General features: G+C 30.3%; 2 protein-coding genes across 3 annotated transcripts in view; one reads left to right on the forward strand and one right to left on the reverse strand.

Annotated features, from left to right (window-relative positions):
* Nucleotides 1-7,758, reverse strand: LOC129961617 (cofilin/actin-depolymerizing factor homolog). Of its 2 annotated transcripts, none has more exons than XM_056075137.1 (3): nucleotides 7,405-7,758; nucleotides 3,617-3,897; nucleotides 1-719 (listed from the first exon to the last, which is right to left on the reverse strand). In XM_056075137.1, exons 1-3 carry the CDS (start codon nucleotides 7,405-7,407, stop codon nucleotides 560-562), a joined length of 444 nt encoding a protein of 147 aa, XP_055931112.1. In that variant the 5' UTR covers nucleotides 7,408-7,758; the 3' UTR covers nucleotides 1-559. The 2 variants fall into 2 exon arrangements, with proteins under 2 accessions (XP_055931112.1, XP_055931103.1); XM_056075128.1 differs by lacking the exon at nucleotides 7,405-7,758 and adding an exon at nucleotides 6,735-6,896.
* LOC129961629 (uncharacterized) overlaps nucleotides 7,184-21,902 on the forward strand; it is a 114,806-nt gene continuing 100,087 nt past the window's right edge. The window contains exon 1 of the mRNA XM_056075166.1: nucleotides 7,184-7,334. The gene's annotated coding sequence lies outside the window, so the exon portion shown is untranslated. The remainder of the gene's footprint in view (nucleotides 7,335-21,902) is intronic.

Consider the following 21,902-nt stretch of genomic DNA (forward strand, 5'->3'; position numbering starts at 1 on the left):
TTTCATTGAAAAAAAAATCAAATTATTTTATTCGTTTTTGGTGCTTACATACAAATACAGTCATATGAAAAACACAGGGAAACGATATGACAGATATAAATTATTCATGTAGACACTGGAAGTGTTTGCACAGCAATGGAACCCAAGTGACTAAAGTTGACAAAAATTTCAAAATTTAAATCAAGTGTACTGTAAAAAAATGCTTAAATAGGACAAATCAATAAAAATAAAAAAAGCCTGAAAAGTAATTTTAAGAATTAAAGCCATGTGGTTTTCTTATGACTGCCAATATCTAGTTAAAAAACAAAAAGGAACTTTTCTACAAATGTTTCACATTAATATTAATCAGCATGAAAAACAGTACAGTAAATATATATAAACATGCTCTACAAGCACTTCCCGAATTTTTTTCTTATACTGAATACGATGTTGCACTGAGCATCCCAGTCACATCTTTTGAAAAACAGAAGCATGGAAGAGGGATCACTTTAAAGTGCCGAGAGGCCATACGATGAGTCGCTCCTCCGGTACCATAAAGACAGCTGACCATGAGTGGATCTTACTTGCCTTTCCTGAAAGCATCCTCAATTGCTTCTTGACTGGCTTCCTCAAAGTCACAGGCCTGGACATATTTGTATACACCCACTAGGGCCTTCTTCAGGGCATCATAGCTACTAGAGTACAACATCTTTTGTTTGATCTTGGAGCTTTCGGGGCACCTGAAACAAAGACAACAAAAGCTAATAACTGGAAAAACATAACAACTGCAATTTATTAAACATGTTACTATATATAATTCTAGAACTAAATTTTATGTTCAACATTTCAAAATTGTTAATTTTATATCTAATTCATCAAATCTACTTATTCTTTTGGTTTTAGTATTTAAAATGAAATTGTGATCTTTAATAATAAAATTAGAAATGCATTGAATTAATTTAATAGTAATAAATGAATATTATACTTCTATTTTCAATATATCACTAACTAGTTTAACAATTCAAGATTTCATTTAAACTTGTAAAAGTTAAAAATTTACAATTTAATAGCATTTTTCCTTGAAAAGTTCTTAAGTTCCACCACAAATATTAGAATATATATTCTTGTAAGTTTCAAGTTTAATCAATAGTATGTTAAATTTTTGCTATTCAATACAGTAACAGTCTATTACTTTAACCCATAATAATTGGTACAGAAATCGCGGCTTGTAAGCAATGTCAATACAAAGACAAATGTCATTACTACTTAATTATTTTGGAAGTCGATGTTGCAAGATATATCAAATTAGATACGTTACAGCCTTTTTATAAATGTGAACCAATTCATAATTATGCATAAAATATAAAATTGATTTTTTCTTCTCTAATAAAATACATGTTTATCTAGAAGTATTCTTATTTAAATCTAGTCTAGAACAAATGTAAAAACAGCATAGTTGCATTAATATCCTAAACTGATAATTAATACAAAAGGAAAAGTATGTTTATCAATGAAATTTTGTCATATTTAAAAGGGGGAAAAAAGCAATATCATGACAAGAAATAAACAATTAAAATGATAAAATTATACATACTCTAATAGGTTGGCAGCTGTTCTTAATAACCAACTTATTTCATTAATAGAATTTAAAAGTTTACCCGTTTATAACTAAAATTCAAATAAAAGAAAAAATGAACTTAAATGTAATTAATAACAAAATTTGACAATAAAAGAATCAAACTTTCTCATCTTTTTAAAAATCAATATAAAAAATATGGACATTTAATATAGGTATGAATAATTAAGATATAATACAAGGTATAAGAGTAAAGTTTCTTAAAAATGAAAAACTATAATTAAGAACATAAAGCTTATTAAATTGAAAAAATAAAAACAGATTTTCTCACTACATTACTAATCTAAATGTAGAAGACAGAACTAGAAAATCTTAGAAGCAAGACAAAAATAGAAAAGAACAAGAAATTATAGAGAGCAGGACCTAATCAAGATCAGAGAACTTAAATTTAATCTTTGTACTAATATAATTATTACAATTATTAATAAACTCGTCCAGAAATATATTCCTTGGAACAAAGAACTATAAAATTTAAACTAGTTAGTTAAAACTAGCAGTAGCATGCTCTAGGAGATTTAAAATAAATTTAACTATGGAAAGAAAATATTTCCAACAAGTTAAAAACATCAGTATTCATAAAAGCTCAATATACAAGATTTGAAATTTTTAATAAAATACAAGTATTATTAATACAAGCTTGTTTAAAGTTTTATTTAATGAAAATAAGTCAAACTAAACTTAAAATAAGAAAAATTTGAAACCTACCAAGAGAAAGAAAAATGTTTATACTATTTAATATTGTATATTTATAAGCTAGACAAATTATAATTTTTTTTTTACACTTTTAGATCTTCTCGAAGTATAAGGCTATATTCTTACACATAAAATTAAAAAATACCGTTTCATTATAAAAGAAATCAAGACAAGAGAAAGCCTGTAAAATTCTACAGCAAATCAAGGAATTTTAAAGTATATCCAATGAAGTTTAATTCATACAAACAAAACAATAAATTAATAATATACCTTTACAATTTTACTCAAAGTATTATCAAGATAAAATTCTTTGAAGTGTTAATATTCTAACCAATTTTAAACCCAACAAGCCTTAAATAGAATAAGGCAGCCTTAAATAGAAAACAAGAAATAAAAAGATATCAAGAATTTAGGTTAAGTTACTTAGTTTAATAATTCTTTCATCCTCAATATTTATCAGAAATCTTTAATGCAAATGATTTCAGAATTTTAAAAACTGATATATTTAAAGGAAATTTTTAGAAAGTTGGGTAGTCAAAAAATTTAATATTAAGAACAGCCTCATTTTCTCAATGCCATGGAATATCATTTTATTTGGGATTCATATTTAATTAATTATTTATAACTTATCCTGTATCTTATAATAGGATAAAAGAAAATCAAATTAAAATATTGTTACATTACACTCCCTAGAACAGCAAAGCTATATCAAGTCTACGAGTGCACCCTGAAGAACAATACTAACAATAGATTGTCAACAAGATCCTGGCTGGGGAGGCACAGACTAAAAAAGAACGATTAGGCGACGCTTTTTCCATAAAATACTTGCGGCCGATTAAAATTAAGTCATGTTGATTAAATTAACATCGCACTATTAATTTTCGAAAAAAATTTTTATCTAGCAATTTAACAAAAGTTCCATTGCAATAAGTTATGTATTCTACTGTTTCAACATGAAAATTGTATGAACCCATTTTATAAATATCGCAAGCTAATTTAGTTTCATATTCATTTTTTACAGATTAATAAATAAGCATGATAAAAAGGGGAAATATTCATCAATATAAGAAAACTATACATTAATAACCGAACTAGTTCCGATTGCAATATTAAGTTCAATTGAATGTTTAAAGTAAATTAAAAGAATATAGTAAATATTAACTATAAAATGTATTAGTTATAATAAGTAATAAAATATTTTTAATTCTTATAAAGATAATATTCTTTTTGAAAGCATATAAATATGAAATATATATTACTTAGCACCATTAATATAAATTCTGAAGTTTTAAATATATTAAAACTTACCATGTCATGAGAATAAGTCTATCCACTGACATGGATGATTTTTCCTGCCCTCCATCAACAGGAATGTTAGCCGGAAAGTCAAATACACAATATCGACATTCATTCTTATACTTTTGCAATTGCTCAAGGAATTCAGGATAGGTAGCCTCACGAGGACCAGTTACTTCTACATCGATCACCTTCTCATCTTTAATGTGGTAGATAATGTATCTGTATTTTTTATCTTTCTTCACTTCTTCATAAACCTGCTTGGCAGCTGTCGATACTGTTACTCCAGAAGACTGCAGGAAAGGAAAATTACATTAGGCATGTCTTTGTAGTCTGTTTAAGAATATATAATTTCTGCTAGCCACAAAGGTTGAATTTTTAAAATTCAGCTATAAGTTTTCAGGATATACACAAGATCAAATAAGTGCTTTATTAAAGATAAAAAATTATCTGCAAATGTGTGTAAAAATGTTACAAATCTAAACGCCTATTTATTAATTCAGATGACAAGATAAAACAATAGATATGATCATATACATATCCAAAAATATCTACGAACAAAATAATTCTCTTTTAACAGACATGCAAATTTAATTTTTACTTTACACATATATTTCGTATTCTTGAATTTAACTAAAGAAATCAAAATAGTATCTTTATTATTAAAGTTAAATACAACATCTAATAAATTAGTTTTAAAAGGAATGAAATACTGTAATGAATGTTCTCATCTCAATTTTAATCTAGAAACGAGTTTATAAACTACACGATAACTAAAATAATAATTCTTAAGAATGATCCAAGTTTTGATCATTACCATTACAACTAAGCCAATTATAATTTAGATTGATAAAAGATATTAATAAAATATATAACAGATGATTAATCTAGATCAGAAATTATGTTTTTATAAGATTAAAAATAACATCAATAAATAATTTTAACTAAAAAGGTTGTATTTAACAAGCACTTGCCTCTCCCCACCTTCCCTTAAAAAAAGATAAATGAATTAATTTTTAATAATTATAAAGTTTGAATCCAGCTCAACAGTAATAGTTTATACTTGGAACAAAGCAGTAGGAAACCAAATTGTATATGCAACATGCAGTAGAAAATTCTTAAAAGGCTTTACAAAAATAAAATCATTAAAAATATTTATGTTTTAACACTTTATTTACAAGAAAGTATTTAAATGGAGGCCTGAAACAGGAAATTAACAATAAAAAAAGACAGCTACTACTCTAAAAATGTTTTACTTTTTCACCTGAAGTAGGCTTTCATTAAGTAAATAATGTAAATGCCTATCCTATTGAGACAACTACTAGTTATTGTTTACAATACTTACATATACATAATCTTACCGTATTAATTTAAACCTTAACACATTTATTCACTTAACAAGTTAATGGCATAGACTGCTTTGTACATGAACTTAACTATCCTAGATTACTACATTAAAACCTCCGAATCCAAACATTTCAGGTCTTTTAAATGTGAACTTGTTTCTAGTTATTTATTAACTTACTCAAAATTTTTCTCCAGTGACCATAACACTAAAGTTGAAGATATACATGAAATATAAAAATTATACATATGAATGCGAGTCTTAATTGCAGCAAATTAAAGAGTAAGTTCAAAATGTAGCTTTTATTATAAAATTATATTGGTATTAAATTTCAATCAAACTAGTCAATAAGAAGATATTCTAACATTCATTTACAATATTTTTTTTATTACTGCTACACTCATTACAAAACGAGACAGTGGATTATATAATATTAATAAAGAAATTGTGTTTTGCGAACATTTTTATTAACAGAGATAATGTCAAAATACTCAAGAATTCATATATAGATTCAAATTAACTTTTTTGATAGTTCATTTTTCAGAACTAAATTTTCAACCATTTTTTTTTTCTTATTAAATTTGGCATTCTAAAAGCAATAGCCTATTTTTTGTTTAAGTTTGTTTGTTTGTTTTATATCCAAGGAAAATAAGTCAATTTAGAAGTTCTAATACAGTACTTTATTATATTCTAAATCCATTACATTTTTTTCTAGCCGTTTGTCTTTTGAATACAAATTGTTTTTGTTAAATCTAATTAAAATAAAAACTGTTATAAACCTCAAAGTCTAAACTTTGATCCAATGATAGATTAAGGAGAACTTATTACTGGGTCAAATTGGATTCCTGGATTTAAAGAAAATGCAAGAGATTTAATTTAAAGATATGCAAGAAAATTTAATTTGCAAGTTTAAACTAATCATTTTTAACGAATCGCATAACTATACAGTTTTTTTTAATTATTAAGTTAACTTTTATACGATTTCAAATACTCTACACCAACTCTGAGTTATCTTCATGGCAGATATTCAACATTTAGATTTTCAATGAAGCTCTACAAATATATGCTTGTCATAATTTATGTTTGAGAGGCCATGGAATTTCTTTAACTTATTTCGCAGATAGCAACAAATGGAAAGATTTGATGAAGTTATCAGCAGGAAATTTTAATTTATAAATTTTAAAAACTTTTCCCATATATATATTTCGTTTTAAGTTTAATTTAAATTCATTTCAACATTTCTAGAAGCATAGCAAAATTATAAAACGGTCATATTGTAAAAGCTTTTTGTACAAGAGTTTACTAGATTTGTGAAATATTTGCAGCAAAAAAAAAAAAAAAAAAAAAAATGCCAAACGTCCGAGTAAGGTAAATTTAGTGGAAAAAAACCCTTTGATACAATATATGATAAACATAGAATTAAACCTTCAGACAAGCAGTTTTCAAAATTCATGCAATATAAAACAAATTACTAAAATTTAAAAAAAAATAGCAGGCCTACATGCAAATACAAATGCACAATTTAAAAAAACGCGTTTTCACCAAAAGGGAAGGTTTCGTTTCTCAGACAATGGGGTTGGGAATTCAAGTTAATTTTCGAATCGGAAACTGCCGATTTCCATTAGTCAGTTTTTATTTGGAATAAAATTTTACAATAGATTTTTCTTATTAGAAGAAAAGCCCCAGTATAGCTTAGAACAATTAAATATGCAAACGTTGAATTTTTGGGTTATTTCCTTCAAGCACGTCATGCATTGAACGAACTTACAGATAAACGATACCTACTGGACCTGGCATGATGCGCTTTAATTGACAAATTTAAATAATCCACAGAAAAACCGAGGAGACATCACTAAATAATTATCACAAAATTGACGATGTATATCCCTTAAAGATTTATCCGCTAGTCACATATTTACAAAGAAATAACACAAAAATCAGCACTGAAACACAAATTCCTTACGTAATGAAAATATAAAAAAAAATTAACAAAATTACATTTCACGAGAACACAACACGAGCACTGTTCTCGTTTAGATCTTGGGAGTTTAATGATGAGTGAACGAGAGATCTAAAATTGCCTGGGCAAGCAAGCACACCTAACGCTTGCCAAAGAAAATCGGGGAGGCCAAGCCCTGAAAAACAGTGCATGCTATTCTAAATATAGCACTAGCGGCCAAAAACAAGAATTAAACCGCCCATTCTTATTTACTTCAGTCTTTGTTAGTCTACAGTTGAGAGGTATTGTCTGCGCTGCGTTTCACAGATGTGAAGTTTTAACTTGGCATCCAAGAAACTCCTTCAAGATAAGCATTTTGGATGTTTAGGCCTAAGACAACACCGGTTCGATTTAAATTTGGGAAGAACATTTAAAAGCTAATACAGGTAGCAATATTTATTAAGTTAACTAAAAGAAAAATTGACAATGCACTATAAAAATTACATGTAAACTTACCATGGTGTTTTTTTAAATACCCCAAAAGCTATTTAAAATACAGTCAACAAAATTTTCACCGGCTTCTTTCACACAAGACACGGGAGGGTTCAGTGTTGGAAAAGTGTATCCTTACGCATGCGGTCTCTACAGATTGTCAGGAGCGCTGTCATTCGCGAGATCAAAATATTTAAGTGGTGAGTGCTCTATCTCATCCAATGAGGTGCTTTCTTATAAACTCAGTAGCGATGTATTTGCATTTCAACGCCTCTTTTGCGCATCCATTTAAACTTATAAAACTTCCTCTAAAGTAAATATTTCTGATTTCCACTACTCAGGAAATTTATTTCTAAATTTTTTCGAACGATTTCCTTTTTTATAATCGAAAGATAGTAGTGGACTATTTTACGTAAGCGAGTGAAGTCGTGTCAGGGGATGACTCCTTGTTTAGGTGAGTCAGCGGCCGAACAACGCCGTTGTTTCATGCTACGGTTACTTCAGAAATGAGACCCAATCAGATATGGCTATGGGGCATATAGCCTTTTTAGGATATGTACTAAAGAATTTTTCGCGTATCGAACGCGTATGAAAATGAGTGCGCACGGCATTTCAAAACCGGGCTCTTTACTTTTTTAGTCAATTTACCTCGAAGCTTTACCTAACGAATTAATATGCGTCAAATCATAAGCTGCTTATCGAAAAATGGCAGATTTTGTGATGAAAAGCTTGTAATATTTATCTGATTATTTGAAAAATAACTCGATCTAAAAACATATCTGTATATGGAAATGTTTCCTTTTATTATTATTTGTAATGGAATTGTAAAAAAAATAATTATATTTTTCGAAAATATAGAATTTTTTAATATTATTTGAAAGTACTTAATATGAATAATTATTTCAACAATTAAAATATTGAAAAAAATATTTCAGAAATGTAACAGATAAAGTTTGTTTAAAATTTTGTGTCATTTTTAAATATTTTACCGCTTTTTGTTGCTAATATTTTTTATTATTATTTAAGACTTAATTTAATTTTAGAATAATATAATTTTTTCATTCTTTTTTGAAATTTATTTTAATTAATGTAAATTCTAGAATACTTAAAAGAAATAGGAAATAGTTCAGGAGTGGATAGTCCAGTTGATGTAATTTGAACGTATATGTCACAAAGTGAAAGATGCATTTTGAATATTATTTGGTTTTGTGATTGGAATTTTAAAATGTGTTTGCGAAAAATATCCGCATTTTTCTCAGTAATTTTTTGTGAATAAAACTGCCTTTCATCCTGAAAGAAGGGAAGGATGTTGTATCATTCTTTAATTCTGATCTCCCTTAAAATCTTTTCGTTTGATGTATGACTGATGGCAGCATTATTATGGCTGAGAATGGAGTTATATAGATTTTTTTTGAAGTGATGATATTTCAGTCCTTAACTTTTATTGTCCCAGGCCATTAAAAATGAATTATATATGCACATATTTTTTTGTTATTGTTTAAAAAATTTTATTCAACTATAAAAATATTTTGAGGTATATATATATTATAGATATTACATCATATCAAATATATATTACAATATATATTTGAAATAAATATTACAATCGAACATTAGCCATTTTAACTTGTCGAATAATAGTCATTATATTCGTCGAAAAATTTATGAAAATTCAAAATAAGAATATATTTAAATATTTAATAAAGTCTTTAATCCTTCGTAATTTGAGTATCTTTTCAATTTTAAAAAGGAAAAATCTTGGTTGGTTCTTTTTTGCAATTTATATGAAAAGAAGAAATATTTTTAGAGTTCCACGAGTAATCATTCCAAACAAAATTTGAAATATTCTTTACAAAATCTAGATAGAAATCAAGAAAAATAATCGGTATTTTTCAGAATGATTACTCTCTTTGCTATCTCTTAAGTGTAGTAGAAATGGAGATCATCTATTTAAATAGAAGGTGTGAATCACACGGCAGCGATAGTAGATGCGAGTCACGTAGCAGTTAATGTTTAATATGAATACAATGAGAATGATTTAGTTTATCTATTCTTCAGAAATTGAAGCTGATTTCACTTCAACATGATATTCATTTCCAGTGGATCCCATCTCATGTGGATCTACTTGGTAACGAAATAGCAGACAGGCTTGCAAAGAAAGGAAGCAGCCTAGCGACTTCATCTTCTGCTGAGCTCACATACTTAGAACTGTTCTCTCAGGCGAAATTCCTAAATAAGAAGAATTGGATGGTACCCCCTACTCATGATTGGTATAGAGCCAATAAGCAGTCCTTAAATCTTCCTTGTGATAGAAAAACCAACACTTGCCTGTCGCGCCTTGCCAGTGGCCACCTTAAATGTCTTTTCTTTTCTCAGGGTGAAAAAATTTACCCTCTTTGCCCGAAATGCTGCCAGCTTCAGGCCTCTGCTGAACATATTCTAGACTGTTTAGGATTTCATTGGGGAGAAATTTATTCTTCTCCCTTCCTCGTTTTTGACTTTCTTCTTGTCAACGGATTTGTGGATTTGGTCTGACTAAGTCAGACCATGGAGATTAGCAACAACAACAACAATGAGAGCAGTCATCTCGTTTCTTCCACATATTTGCTACTGTACAATCTCTGCGCATGCATGGTCTTACTGGATGGATTGTAGCTGAATCCTCATTCTATAGAATGAAAGAGAGAAAGTTAATCCTATTGCAAAGGATGGAATAACCTTATCTTGCCTTTAACGACTTCGACAAACTATCTCCTCGGCCGAGATCCTGCTTACACATGGACAATAGCTGGTCGCAATAGGAAGGAGGTGACAGAAGCAAAAGGGTAGGGGAGCGACAACACCTCGTCGCCATTCCGACTACAAGAATAACCACATGTGCAGATATTTTAGATTTGATTCAGTGATTACTGAAAATCAGAAGAACTCAATTACTAATAATGATGAATCAGCAATCGTTCAACCTGCAACGTACTGTGTGTAGTTTCCGCGTAAAATAACCGCGGCATGCATGCACAAACGGCCAGTAAGGATATGAATTGGATAAGTTGATACTGACTTTTCTTTTTCTCTTTCTGTGTGTAAATGTATCCTTAACATTTAATTATTGAATAATGACAAAATTTTATGGGAGTCACGTGATTTTCTAATCCAACTGCCCTGTCTGACTGAATTTTTTCCATTTCGTATTAGCTTTGTTCATATCAGATCACTTCTGATCCCGAAGTTCATTATCCTTTGTTAATTAACTGGAAACCCAAACATTAGAAATATTAAAATCTACCGTCTTTGGAGACCAGCTGTTGCACTGGGAATGCTGAATCTCTTATGAATTTACTTGCTCATAGTTCTGATAGAATCAAACTGTGAAAAATAAAACCATGTTATTCAAACAGTTTTGCAAGTTTTTTTCTTTCTTTTGTACATGAACTAATGGAGTCAAGTTCGAAGACATCATACTAAGATTAAAGATGTAATGGCTGTTCAGGTAGTCTATTTTCTAATTACGCGATGTCTTTTCCGACATTATATGATCACTATCTTATTGCTTATGTAAAATGCACAGAAAATAAACAGAAATTTCGCTTTCAAGAATAGGAGAAAATTAGGCGAGTAAATATTTGATAAAACAATGAAATCTTTTGTCGAAAATTTTGCAAAAAATATATAAATTGTCAAATTCAGATAAGAATTGTCGTCAATTATATTAGTATAACCAAAAAAAAAAAAAAAATTTTGAAAAATATTTTTAGAATTATTGCAAAGAGTTATTACGGGAAAATTTCAAAGTATCTCTAAATTTTCAATTAAAAAAAATCATTCACAGATTTTTTTTTGTCACAGTCATTCAAACATTTAAGCGTCAACACGTTCAGACATCCACTTTCTTCATTGTTATTAACAGATTTTATATAGTTTCATCAATGTATGGAAAATTTCACTTTTAAAATAAAATTATCTTATCCTCAGAAAAGTATAAACTGTAATATTTTCGATATTTATACACTTTTAACTAACTTATAGCCATTTGGCATGTTTAAATAAAGAACATTTGATTACATACTTTTTAAGAACTAGAAAATTTATATTGGCAGATTTTCAAAGGAAAAACTTTTTATCGCTTGACTCAAAAAAATTGCATAGGTTTATGCATCATTCATTAAAAAAAAACACGCCAGCTTAAAATGATGCTAAATATTAATTATAATTCTATTCTTGTGGAAATTTCAGATTCTCAGTCCTTGGGAGATAATTAATATTTTGACTATGAATATACATTCTTTATGGATATGGATAAAGCCTCATTCACGCTAGTATTTCGTAAATATCACCGTGGCTAACTAACTATTAACCCCTTACCTGCTGAGGATAACTTGCGAGATTCGGTCCCCAGTGCCACGTACGTATATAGTTGCGAGACGTATATATACGCCAGGGCAGTTAACATATTGACTTAGGGAGACGTATATATATGCCCGCGGCAGGCAAGGAGTTAAAGATATTGTTGGAGGCCAAGATGAATAGAAAAAGGAGAAATCAATTAAAGGAGATTCAAGTCGTTAATTCGAAAAATTATAGCATGAGAATAATATATGCTTAGTTCGTCTATCTCTACTTTATATTGAATTCTTAATCGTATAGCAGCGGTAATATACACATGAAAAGGTCTTTATCCGTTGGGATGTCCATTCAACTAAAAACTTAATGAACGGAACAAAACAAAAAAAAAAGAAGAAATTGTGAAAGACACTGGGAAATTTTGAAAAATTCTGCAAAAGGAAGGGGAGAATTTGGTTCTGGCAGGGCCAAACCAGGCAGGCCAATAATTACAAAGACTGCACTGAAAATGGAATATATAAAATTTTATTTAAGTCCGAAGGATGTCGCATGCAGAAATGGATAACTTGGTGTATGGAGCTCACAAACGATAACCCTTTATTACTCAATATTATTACGGAAAAAGGAATTCCGTTAAAATCAACGACGTATAGTGGGTGTATGGTGAAGACAAACAACAGGCCTTAATAACAAATAACAATATTTATTAACACGAAAATGCAGAAGACAAAACACAGCCGAGATGTATGAAAGCACTTGTGGTGACGCTTTATAAGCCAGATAACAGCTACGAGACATGAGAAATTTCTTTTGTCTAGTGGTCTTGTTCACTACACAGCAACACACTTAGAACAAACAGCAACTCACAAATAGTAGTAGGTGGTAAACAAGAAACGCGGACACAAAGCGGCCAGACAGAACTCAGTAGGAGGAGGGAATCTGCGTAATCTATTCACGTTGGTCTCTCCAAACACCTGCTATTCTTCACTATCTCCTCGCTTTAGCTGTACCCAATTGCCGACGCAATAGTATGTGACTGGCTACTTCATAGACGACTCTATGCTGCTTCAATACTTGTCTTCGAAACTCGGCGCACGGTACCAATTCTGAATCCACTGATGGCTTGAGCTTCACTCACCGTTTGCGCTTCACTGGACTGATCCAACTAAATCATCGTTGATTCACTATACGACTGATTTAGATTTGGATAGCCGGCCTTTTATAGTTTCCGGAGAAGGGCACAGAAGGTTCTCTAACAATCAAGCATCATTCGCCTCCTATTTTTCCTATCGCCAAAATCTCAGAAGATTCTAGTATTATACATTTTGTCGCCAAGTCCGGGGTCATTGACCTTGCATACGATCAGCATCCAATAGAATTGTCCTGAAAACGATCTTTCTTACGATGGAACTAACTGTACTGAGAAGCAACATTACAGATTCGTAACCAATACAACAATGGACCCAATGCAACAATTTCAATGTGCATACTTTCCCTTATTTTTTTAATGGGTAGAAGTTATTTCCTGATGCCTTCTACAGTTTGTGCATGAAATTTGATTCCATTTCATTCATTAGTATTCAATGCAGATGTATTGTTAAAAACAGGGATCATTATTTTCGGACTACATTCTACGTTCCGAAGTTATTGAGTTAAAGCGTTAATATATTGGTTAATTTTTAGTTGAAAACCTAACATTAATTTAAAAAACTCTTTCCACTTAACATTTACTACTCAAGAAGTAACTAAGTGCATAATTTTGTCATTGGTTTCCGCAGTTTGTCGTGTCTAAATATTGAGAGATTTTTAGATCATTCATGTCGATTAGATATCGCAAAATACACAGAGAGTATCCAGCATATGTTATCATATTAATATTATAACTTGCGTCATCTTTGTATCTTTAACACAGTAATAGGAATTGAATTCTTGTGGTAAATATGTAAATGAATTTACAGATTTTATTTTCTATAATATATATTTTCTGTACCTGTAATATATTATTTTCCATCTTTGTATATGTATGTCCCAAATAAAACATATTTCTATAAAAGTGATCAATATATTTTGTATAAATTGTTGATTTATTGACTTATTTGCTGAATACCTTTCAAAATTTCAACTTTTATACACATAATGCTAACATTCGATTCGATGCTTTAATGAACTCAATCCAATTTTGCTATATATTTAAATTTTCATGGGAAAGAAAAAAGATTTCTAAGAAGAACATAAGAAAGCTATGCAGTTGATCTTAGATGGCATTTACAGTTGCGCTTACCATGTGACTAAGACGCCATATTGGTTGATAACATCGTGAAGAATACCGCAGTTAGTGATTTCTGTTTATTCAGTACCATATTTAGCTTGGAAGGTTTAAAAATCGGAAATCAAAGTCAGTCGTGGTATATGCAGGAATAAATTGTGCACCAGCTTCTTCTTTGCTATTAAATCTAAGCTGGTAGCAGAACTCGTAAATTCTGTAGATGGTTAAAGTGTTTTGAAATTTATTGATGAAACAGAGGGAAAAGTGTGCGATTTGTTACGTAATACCCATTTAAAAACTAGAGACGAAGTAATTTTTTTGTTAATTTTATATACAACACTTACTCCAGACTTTAATGAAATTATTTATTTCTGCCAATCACATCATACGCTTATGCATGTGAAATAAAACACCGAAGGAGAATGAAGCGTATTGCCTTTCACATAAACAATATTTCAACTAGACAAGCGGATAACAACACTAATTTCAAGGGTTAATAATGTCAAGATGAGACATATCACTGAGCTTTCTTGATGGAAAAAACATCAGCAAAATCAATTCGAAAATATGATATTTGAAGAGACTAGACTAACTCTTCTATTTTCTTCAGTATATACAATGAGTATAGAATTCCAGTAATAGAGCACCAAAGAATTTTTTTCATCTGATACATGAATACACAAAAATGAAATTGGCATGTACTTTTGACTCCAAATTTGACTCAAAAGTTAATTTTGGGTGTTATCAGTGACTGGGTAAAAAAGTATTGCTCCAGAATATAATATTGGATTGTCTTCTCTATGAGTTGAACTCAAAATCCGTCAACCAATAAAATATGTGAGAAATCTGAAAAAAGTACACTTATTCCACTGATTCCTGACTGCCACTGATTCCTCCTTCCGCTTGAAAAAAAAAAGCAGAAGTAAATGGGGCAAAAAGCCGATACAAGAACTCAAATAATAACAATAATAATAATTGTAATAATAACACAAGTTCCAAGATAGACTGGAAAGTTTGAACAAATACCATTTAAATAGGTATTTACTATTTCAAAAGGACAATCATTAAATCTCTCAATGAAAATGCTTTTATTATTATTATTGAAATTGGCATCAACAAATTCCAGCATATTGTTGAGTAGACGACTACCTTACCTTTTTTGGCATTCATTTTACCATGGGGAATCAAACTCTAGCCACCTGTTTGTATATCAGAATTCAACTTAGATGCGTATTACACAAGGAAACCTAATTGTTATTACCTAATATATTTCTATTATATTTAACTTTTCCCCTGCTGTAATATATTTAACAGTCCCATTTCCCATGTTTTATAAGAGTGGACTTAAATATTGCTCCTGATTAATGCTTTATATAGATTTTGAGGAATGAATATACTATACAATTTTAGAGTATGGAATAGCCATTTGCATATTTGATATTAAAATTGGCTTAACTCGATTGTCATTTACATACTTCAGCAAACAAATAAATGTGAATTTTTCAAGCAGTAGCTACAAATATTATCATTAAGTAACTGACGATTCATCCAAACTAAGTGAATATATCTACATATATATAAATGAACATTCGTTTGTTAAAAAGCATATTTATTTTTAAAATTTTGCTAATTTTATTGATTGCATACATTTATAAGCTTTTATTCTCATCTGACAAAATTTATTCAGACTAAATTAGTATGCTAATTGCTATAATTTGATTACTGTTATATGTTCTTTATTTAACAAGAGAACTTCATGAACATATGTAATTCATAAATCGTTTTGTTTTTTGTTTTTCTAGACAAAATTCTATGACCCCAAGGAAAAAAATCGGGTGAATCATTTAAGATTAGCCGCTACAATTCAGGTAACTGTTAAACACTGAAGACTTTTCGGAAAAAGTAGAGAAAAAAACCCCGTTTAGTTGCAATGTTTTTGAAAATGATTGGCAATGATTTTATAACATCACAAGGTCAACAATTAGGTTTATCTTATTAGCTTTAATTACAACAAAGCACGGTAGAATCTCTCTAAAACGTCGCTCAGTTGACCAACATATCAAATTAAAAGTACTTTTGAAGCTGTAAATTCAGGCACATCAGATTTTAAGAAATGTAAGGAGATACGAAACATGATAAATGTTTTAGCCTTAATTTGTCTATTTTTGGTTTATTTTTAAATTTTACTTTTAATTGTAAAGAAATGCACTTAATTACAATGTGCACATAAAATATGTATTCAATATCATTTCAATGTATGCATGTGTATAAATACAATTACTAAAATAATGAATGTTAAAGTAGGAATGTAAGATTAAATATATTTTGAAAAATTTATCAAAATTAAAAATTAAACGGAAATAAAATTTGTATCACTAAAAAGCTTATTTTTTAATTATTTAAAGAGGTTCAAAAGTAGTTTGTGTACTTTATAGTTTGGGAACGATATCAAGGAATTCGATTAATTTTAATTTAAAAAAAAAACTAACTGACATTTTGAAAGGACTTTTCTTTTTGTGCTCATGCTTTCTAAGAAGTAATTACTGCCAAGTATTATAATTCTAGATTTAAAATCTGTAGAACGTTCCCATGTTTTTAATTTACTGATAGAATTCCTGTTTATAAGCATTATCATGTTAATACAGGGTGTTTAAAAAGTCTCGGACCCATTTTGATGTTTAATAACTCATAAAATAATGAAGATATAAACAAACTTATGGCATTTATTGATGGAATAACTCATATATTTTCCTTTTCATGTTTGAATATTTTTACTTTTGTAAATATCGTCTGCACGTGTGGTTAACTTCAGATAATTTCATTTTCCAGTCTAAATATCTGTACTTTTCTAAATATCGTCTCCTTATTAATTGCATTTTTCTCTTTTGTTTTTAGCAACTATTGCAATGTTATGTTTACTTTTGATGTGTTTGTTCTATGTAGTACTTTTGTATGTGATGTTTTATTCGAGCGGATATTAAGGAGAATGCATACACCACAAGAGAAAGCACAGATTTTATGGTGGTTCATAAAAACGAAATCGATAGTGCAAGCACAGAGAAATTTCAGAAGAATATACCAAAAAGATCCTCCATCCAAAAACAACATCTTGCGGTGGAAAAAGAATTTTCTAGAAATTGGAAGTATCGCAGATAAGAAACGTTCCGGACGTCCTTACACAAGTGATTTTGATGTTGAGCGTGTCAAAGAGACATTTTTACACAATCCTAGAATATCTGTGAGATCAGCGGCAACAGAATTCGATATGCCAAATTCGACGGTGTGCAAGATTATTAAGAAAAAATTAAGACTGTGTGCATACAAAGTTCAAATTGTTCAAGTTTTGGAACCGAACGATAGGCCTAGGAGGATGGCCTTTGCAACAGATATGCTAAGGAGGATAGAAGATGCTACCTGGCGTGAAATTGACTATCGACTTGATATTCTCCGTGCGACGAAGGGGGCACACGTGGAAGTTCATTGACAAGGGTCATGAAACTTTTTTAGTCTATTTAACCATTTATGTTATTAATTTTAATCTATCTTTATTATTTTATGTGTTATTAAACATCAAAATGGGTCCAGGACTAAATAAACACCCTGTGTATTGCTACGAATTTTGGGTATGGCCTTCCTGTACAGTTGGTTTCCTGGTAATAAAGAGAGTTTTGCCGACATCTTTAACGGATACTGAATGGATGCTGGGTCATTGAAAAGCGGCCTTCTGGCGATTTGGTGATAAGAATGAAGGATTCCGAATATTCTAGAATTTCGAAGATATCTCTGTTAGGACCCGAGTTTCACTTTTGTTCAATGCTTTATAGAAGGAGCTATAAAAGGTTGTGGCATAGAGACGAGAAGAGAAGGTTTCAAATCGAAGCAGAGTCATCCAATGAATTTTTCCCTTTGGTGTGTTGGTCTCCAGCAAGTTCTCTCTGAGTGCTTTGTGTTGTTGCGGTTTTTAATGCGATTTGTTGCTTGTGTGTTGCTGTTTGCATCAAATTATATTTTTAAGCTTTATTTCGGTTGTATTTCAGGCAGATTAGGAAGCTATCAGAATGCTAAGCTGATAGGATCGACAAGAAGGCTGGCTGAAAACTGTCATATAAAAAGCTTCCTAACTGTCATATAAACAATCTTGAAAAGAATACAAATTCTAGGAATAATAAAATACTAGGGAAATTATAAAAATAAAATATTATTAATAGCTCTAATTTATTAATGTCAACCATATTTAAATAACTACATCTTATTACACCAGATGGAAGGAAAATATATTAAAATATATTCATACAATAAACATAGAGCCTTCTGATAGCTCATATATGCTCATATAGCTTAGTTATGCTTGCAAGGTACAATTGGTGAAATCGGTCTTATTGTTAAAGTTTTGTTTTATAATATTTCTTAAAAATAGAATGTGTAAAATAAGGGAGCCCAAAATAACACTAATAATGTATCAAGGAGCGGGAAACAATATCAATGATTTTTTCCATACAGAGTGAAGGATTGTTTTTGTTTTGTTGGAAATTTCTCTTGCAAACAGGTACTTAACAAGTGACCGCTGATATATTTTCTTAAGGTCATGAGTTTTCATATGAAATAAAAACTGTAAAAACAGTAGTTGAGGTAAGGCACTCGTTATTGGATTTTGCCAATATTTTAACCCTTTCGCTCCTAAAGACGGTTCGCATTTATATGGTATGAAAATAGAGACTGACAGAGTTAATTCTAATTTGAAAAATATCTAATTGTTAGATGTTAAATCTGTTTGTCAAATTTTATCCATATAGCTCTCTTTGCTCTGTTGTCGTCATGCTAACTTATACTAAGCCAGATAGACATACTTCTTCTGAATGGATTTATTTAAAAATTTAATAGAAATCTATAAATTTAATGTAAACATCATTTATCAAATTTCACCTCTCGTACTCAAAATATTTTTGAGTTAATGTATTCACAGATTGACATAACTCCGAACATGTATTTTTACTTTCTCGTTTACGTTGTGTAGAGAAAGTATAGAAATCGTCAAATTCGAACTGGAACATTTTTACGAATCTCCACGTTTCAGACCTCCCTAAGTTCGAAAAACGCATTTGTGGAACATGTTCTTCTGTTTGTCTCTGACAAAGATAACTCAAAAACGCTTTCAGCTAGATGATTGAAATTTGGTATATGGTCTTCACACCAAACTTGCAGATTTCGGACAGATTTTGAATAAAATCTCTTCAGAGGAAGTCCATCTGTCCAGCAACTCGAATATAAGTTAACAAGATAATTACAAAACGAAGAGAGCTAGATAGATAAAATTCGGTACACATATTTAACATCGGTAGTGTAGGCACATATTAAATTTTTAGCGAAATCCAACCAGTGGTTGACTATCTGTTGGTTTGTACTTCCATAAACAAGTAAACGCTTTAATTCTAAATCGCTATGAGAAATATTTTAAATTTGATATGGGATTTTGTGACTACAAGTGCAATTTTGCGCCAAATCTGTGTTTCAATCTGTTGTGAAAAATATATCTAAAACATAAATTCGATTTTCGGATACTATTAATCACATGTCAGGGATTAATCGCTAAATAACTCGCCAAGGGTGACACGACAGACTCAGTAAAAATGCTAAATTCAAGCCAAAGGTCAATATTTCTTAACTATTGTACGGCAATGCCGTATAAGGCGTTCTCTGGCATGACAGTTGTATTAGAGAGTTAGTTTTGGCGAGACCGTTTCACTTTTTTTTTTTCCCCTAGCTCATTGCGATCTAAAGCGTGGAGTTTCATCAAAATCTCGAGTTGAAATTTTAGAAGATTACAACACTTAAAGAAAAAATAAAAATAGGGGCATTTAAATGTCCTGTCTACGCAGGATTTGTAAGCAAATTTGCTATTCTCTCACCGTTGCACGCGCAGTTGGATCATCCCACCACTTTATCCACTTATCTGCAAAGAGTGCAGAAAGCATTTACTATACACAACAACAGCGTTGCTTCACCCTTTCCCTTAGGTACGTGTCCCAATGAACAGAAAGAAAGGAAATGAAAATACTTCGGATGAAGGTAATGACTCATCATCAGATCTCGGGAAGCGACAGAGAGCTCGGGGTGAAGGAGTAAGGATGAAAAACTATTCTGGTTCTCTCTCAAAATAACCGAGTTTTACTTGATTCCATGCCTTAGAAAGAAAAGCGGGAGTGAAGAGTCGGAAATAGCACCGGCACCTGCTCCCCAGTCGTAACATTTTACGCGAAGACGTCTCTCGTCATAATATGCGAGTGGACATTTGCATGAAGGCGGGCGGGCTTTTAGAACGACCTGGCACGGGATCAGACGACTGTTCCAGATCTCTTTTAAATGCACTACAACTTCAATTTCAACGTTCTAACTCTTTCCAGATGACGTCTTGAGGAGGTGAAAAAAATTATCGTGGGAAGAGTCAAGTTTTTGGGGAATGGCTTATCTGCTAATTTTTCTTCTTCTTCTTCTTCTTTTTTTTTTTTTTTTTTTTTTTTCTTTTTCGTCTGTTATTTTAAATTTTTCATAAATATTGATGAATCAATGAATCATCAAATTTTAACCCTAGAATGCGTGACTTTTTATTTATTTATTTATTTTTTCAAAAAACGTATACGTGGTTTGAATAATTGCATGTGATTTAGGGACATTATTATTTTTTTTTAATTTTAAATTATTTTTTCACGAAATTTTAAAAAAATTAAAATGTGTCAATTCGCTACATTATGAAATAAACACTATCCCAGTGACTCTAGTCACATTATAACAAATCTGCAATGCAAAGTTAAAGTCCCTTTTTACCAATACTCTTTTTTATAATGCAAAAATAAATAAAAAATTTATGGTATTTTTAGCGATAGAACTTTTCATACAATAGACATCGCGGTATTTTCCAACTTTCTAGTTTAAATCTAATTATAGTACCGCTATTGCCATATAGCGGTCTTTTTTACAAATGTTTATCAAAAAGCATTTATAAAAAGATTTCCAAACACTCATTGTTGCCCATTGGAACAATCATGTGAAGCCTAGAAATGGAAATTAAAAAGTGCAGTCAAATAGCTACATGATGCACTGTAGAGTTAAAATATAAAACTCAAAATTGAATCTCTGAAGAAAAAACGTATTGTAGAATTTAACTATTTCATGTGTCTTGATACGCAACTGCATAAAAATTGTATTTGAAGAAGCTGGTTGAGATAGCTTGGGCTGAAGAACCTTATATCTATTCATTTACATGTTGTTAGAAAACTGACATGATGTGGTAGTTCTAATATATTGTTGGAAAATTAATAAATTCTGTAAATAGAAAAATCAAAATTGAATCTCTGAAGAAAAGACCTACGGTAGAATTTAACTATGGCGTGTGTTTTGCATAAAAATTGTCCTTGAAGCTGTTGGTTGGAGAAACTTGAGCTGAAGAACCTTATATCTAATCATTTACATGTTGTCAGAAAACTGAGATGATGTGGTGACTTGAATCTGCATATTATGCATTGTTGGAAAATTAATGAATTCTTAACTAATGAAAAAAATCATTTGATTAACAAAGCTGATTAAAAAAGAAAACTGTGATATTCCTGCTTTCACCAAGATGACATCGCAGTTTAAGCTGAGTGCTCGCGCAAGCGGATTAATCTTGCGATGCACGAGATAACTATTCTTCGTATCTTTTTTTTTTTTTTTTTTTTAGATTTATATGTATATTCCATTAACTAGCGAAAACTTTTTCTTAATGTTTTCTTCAAATAAAAATGTTTTTTTACACCAGTTATTAAATTGAATGGTAAAATCCTAGATGGGCCCACCTCTTGGCGACTTATTTGAAATCTCGCCAAGTTGGCTACTAATTGAATATTTGTTATTATCATTATTTTTCAATTAAAAAACGATACTT

The sequence above is a fragment of the Argiope bruennichi genome, chromosome 1 (genome assembly GCF_947563725.1).
Source record: "Argiope bruennichi chromosome 1, qqArgBrue1.1, whole genome shotgun sequence".
NCBI classification, from domain to species: Eukaryota; Metazoa; Arthropoda; class Arachnida; order Araneae; family Araneidae; genus Argiope; species Argiope bruennichi.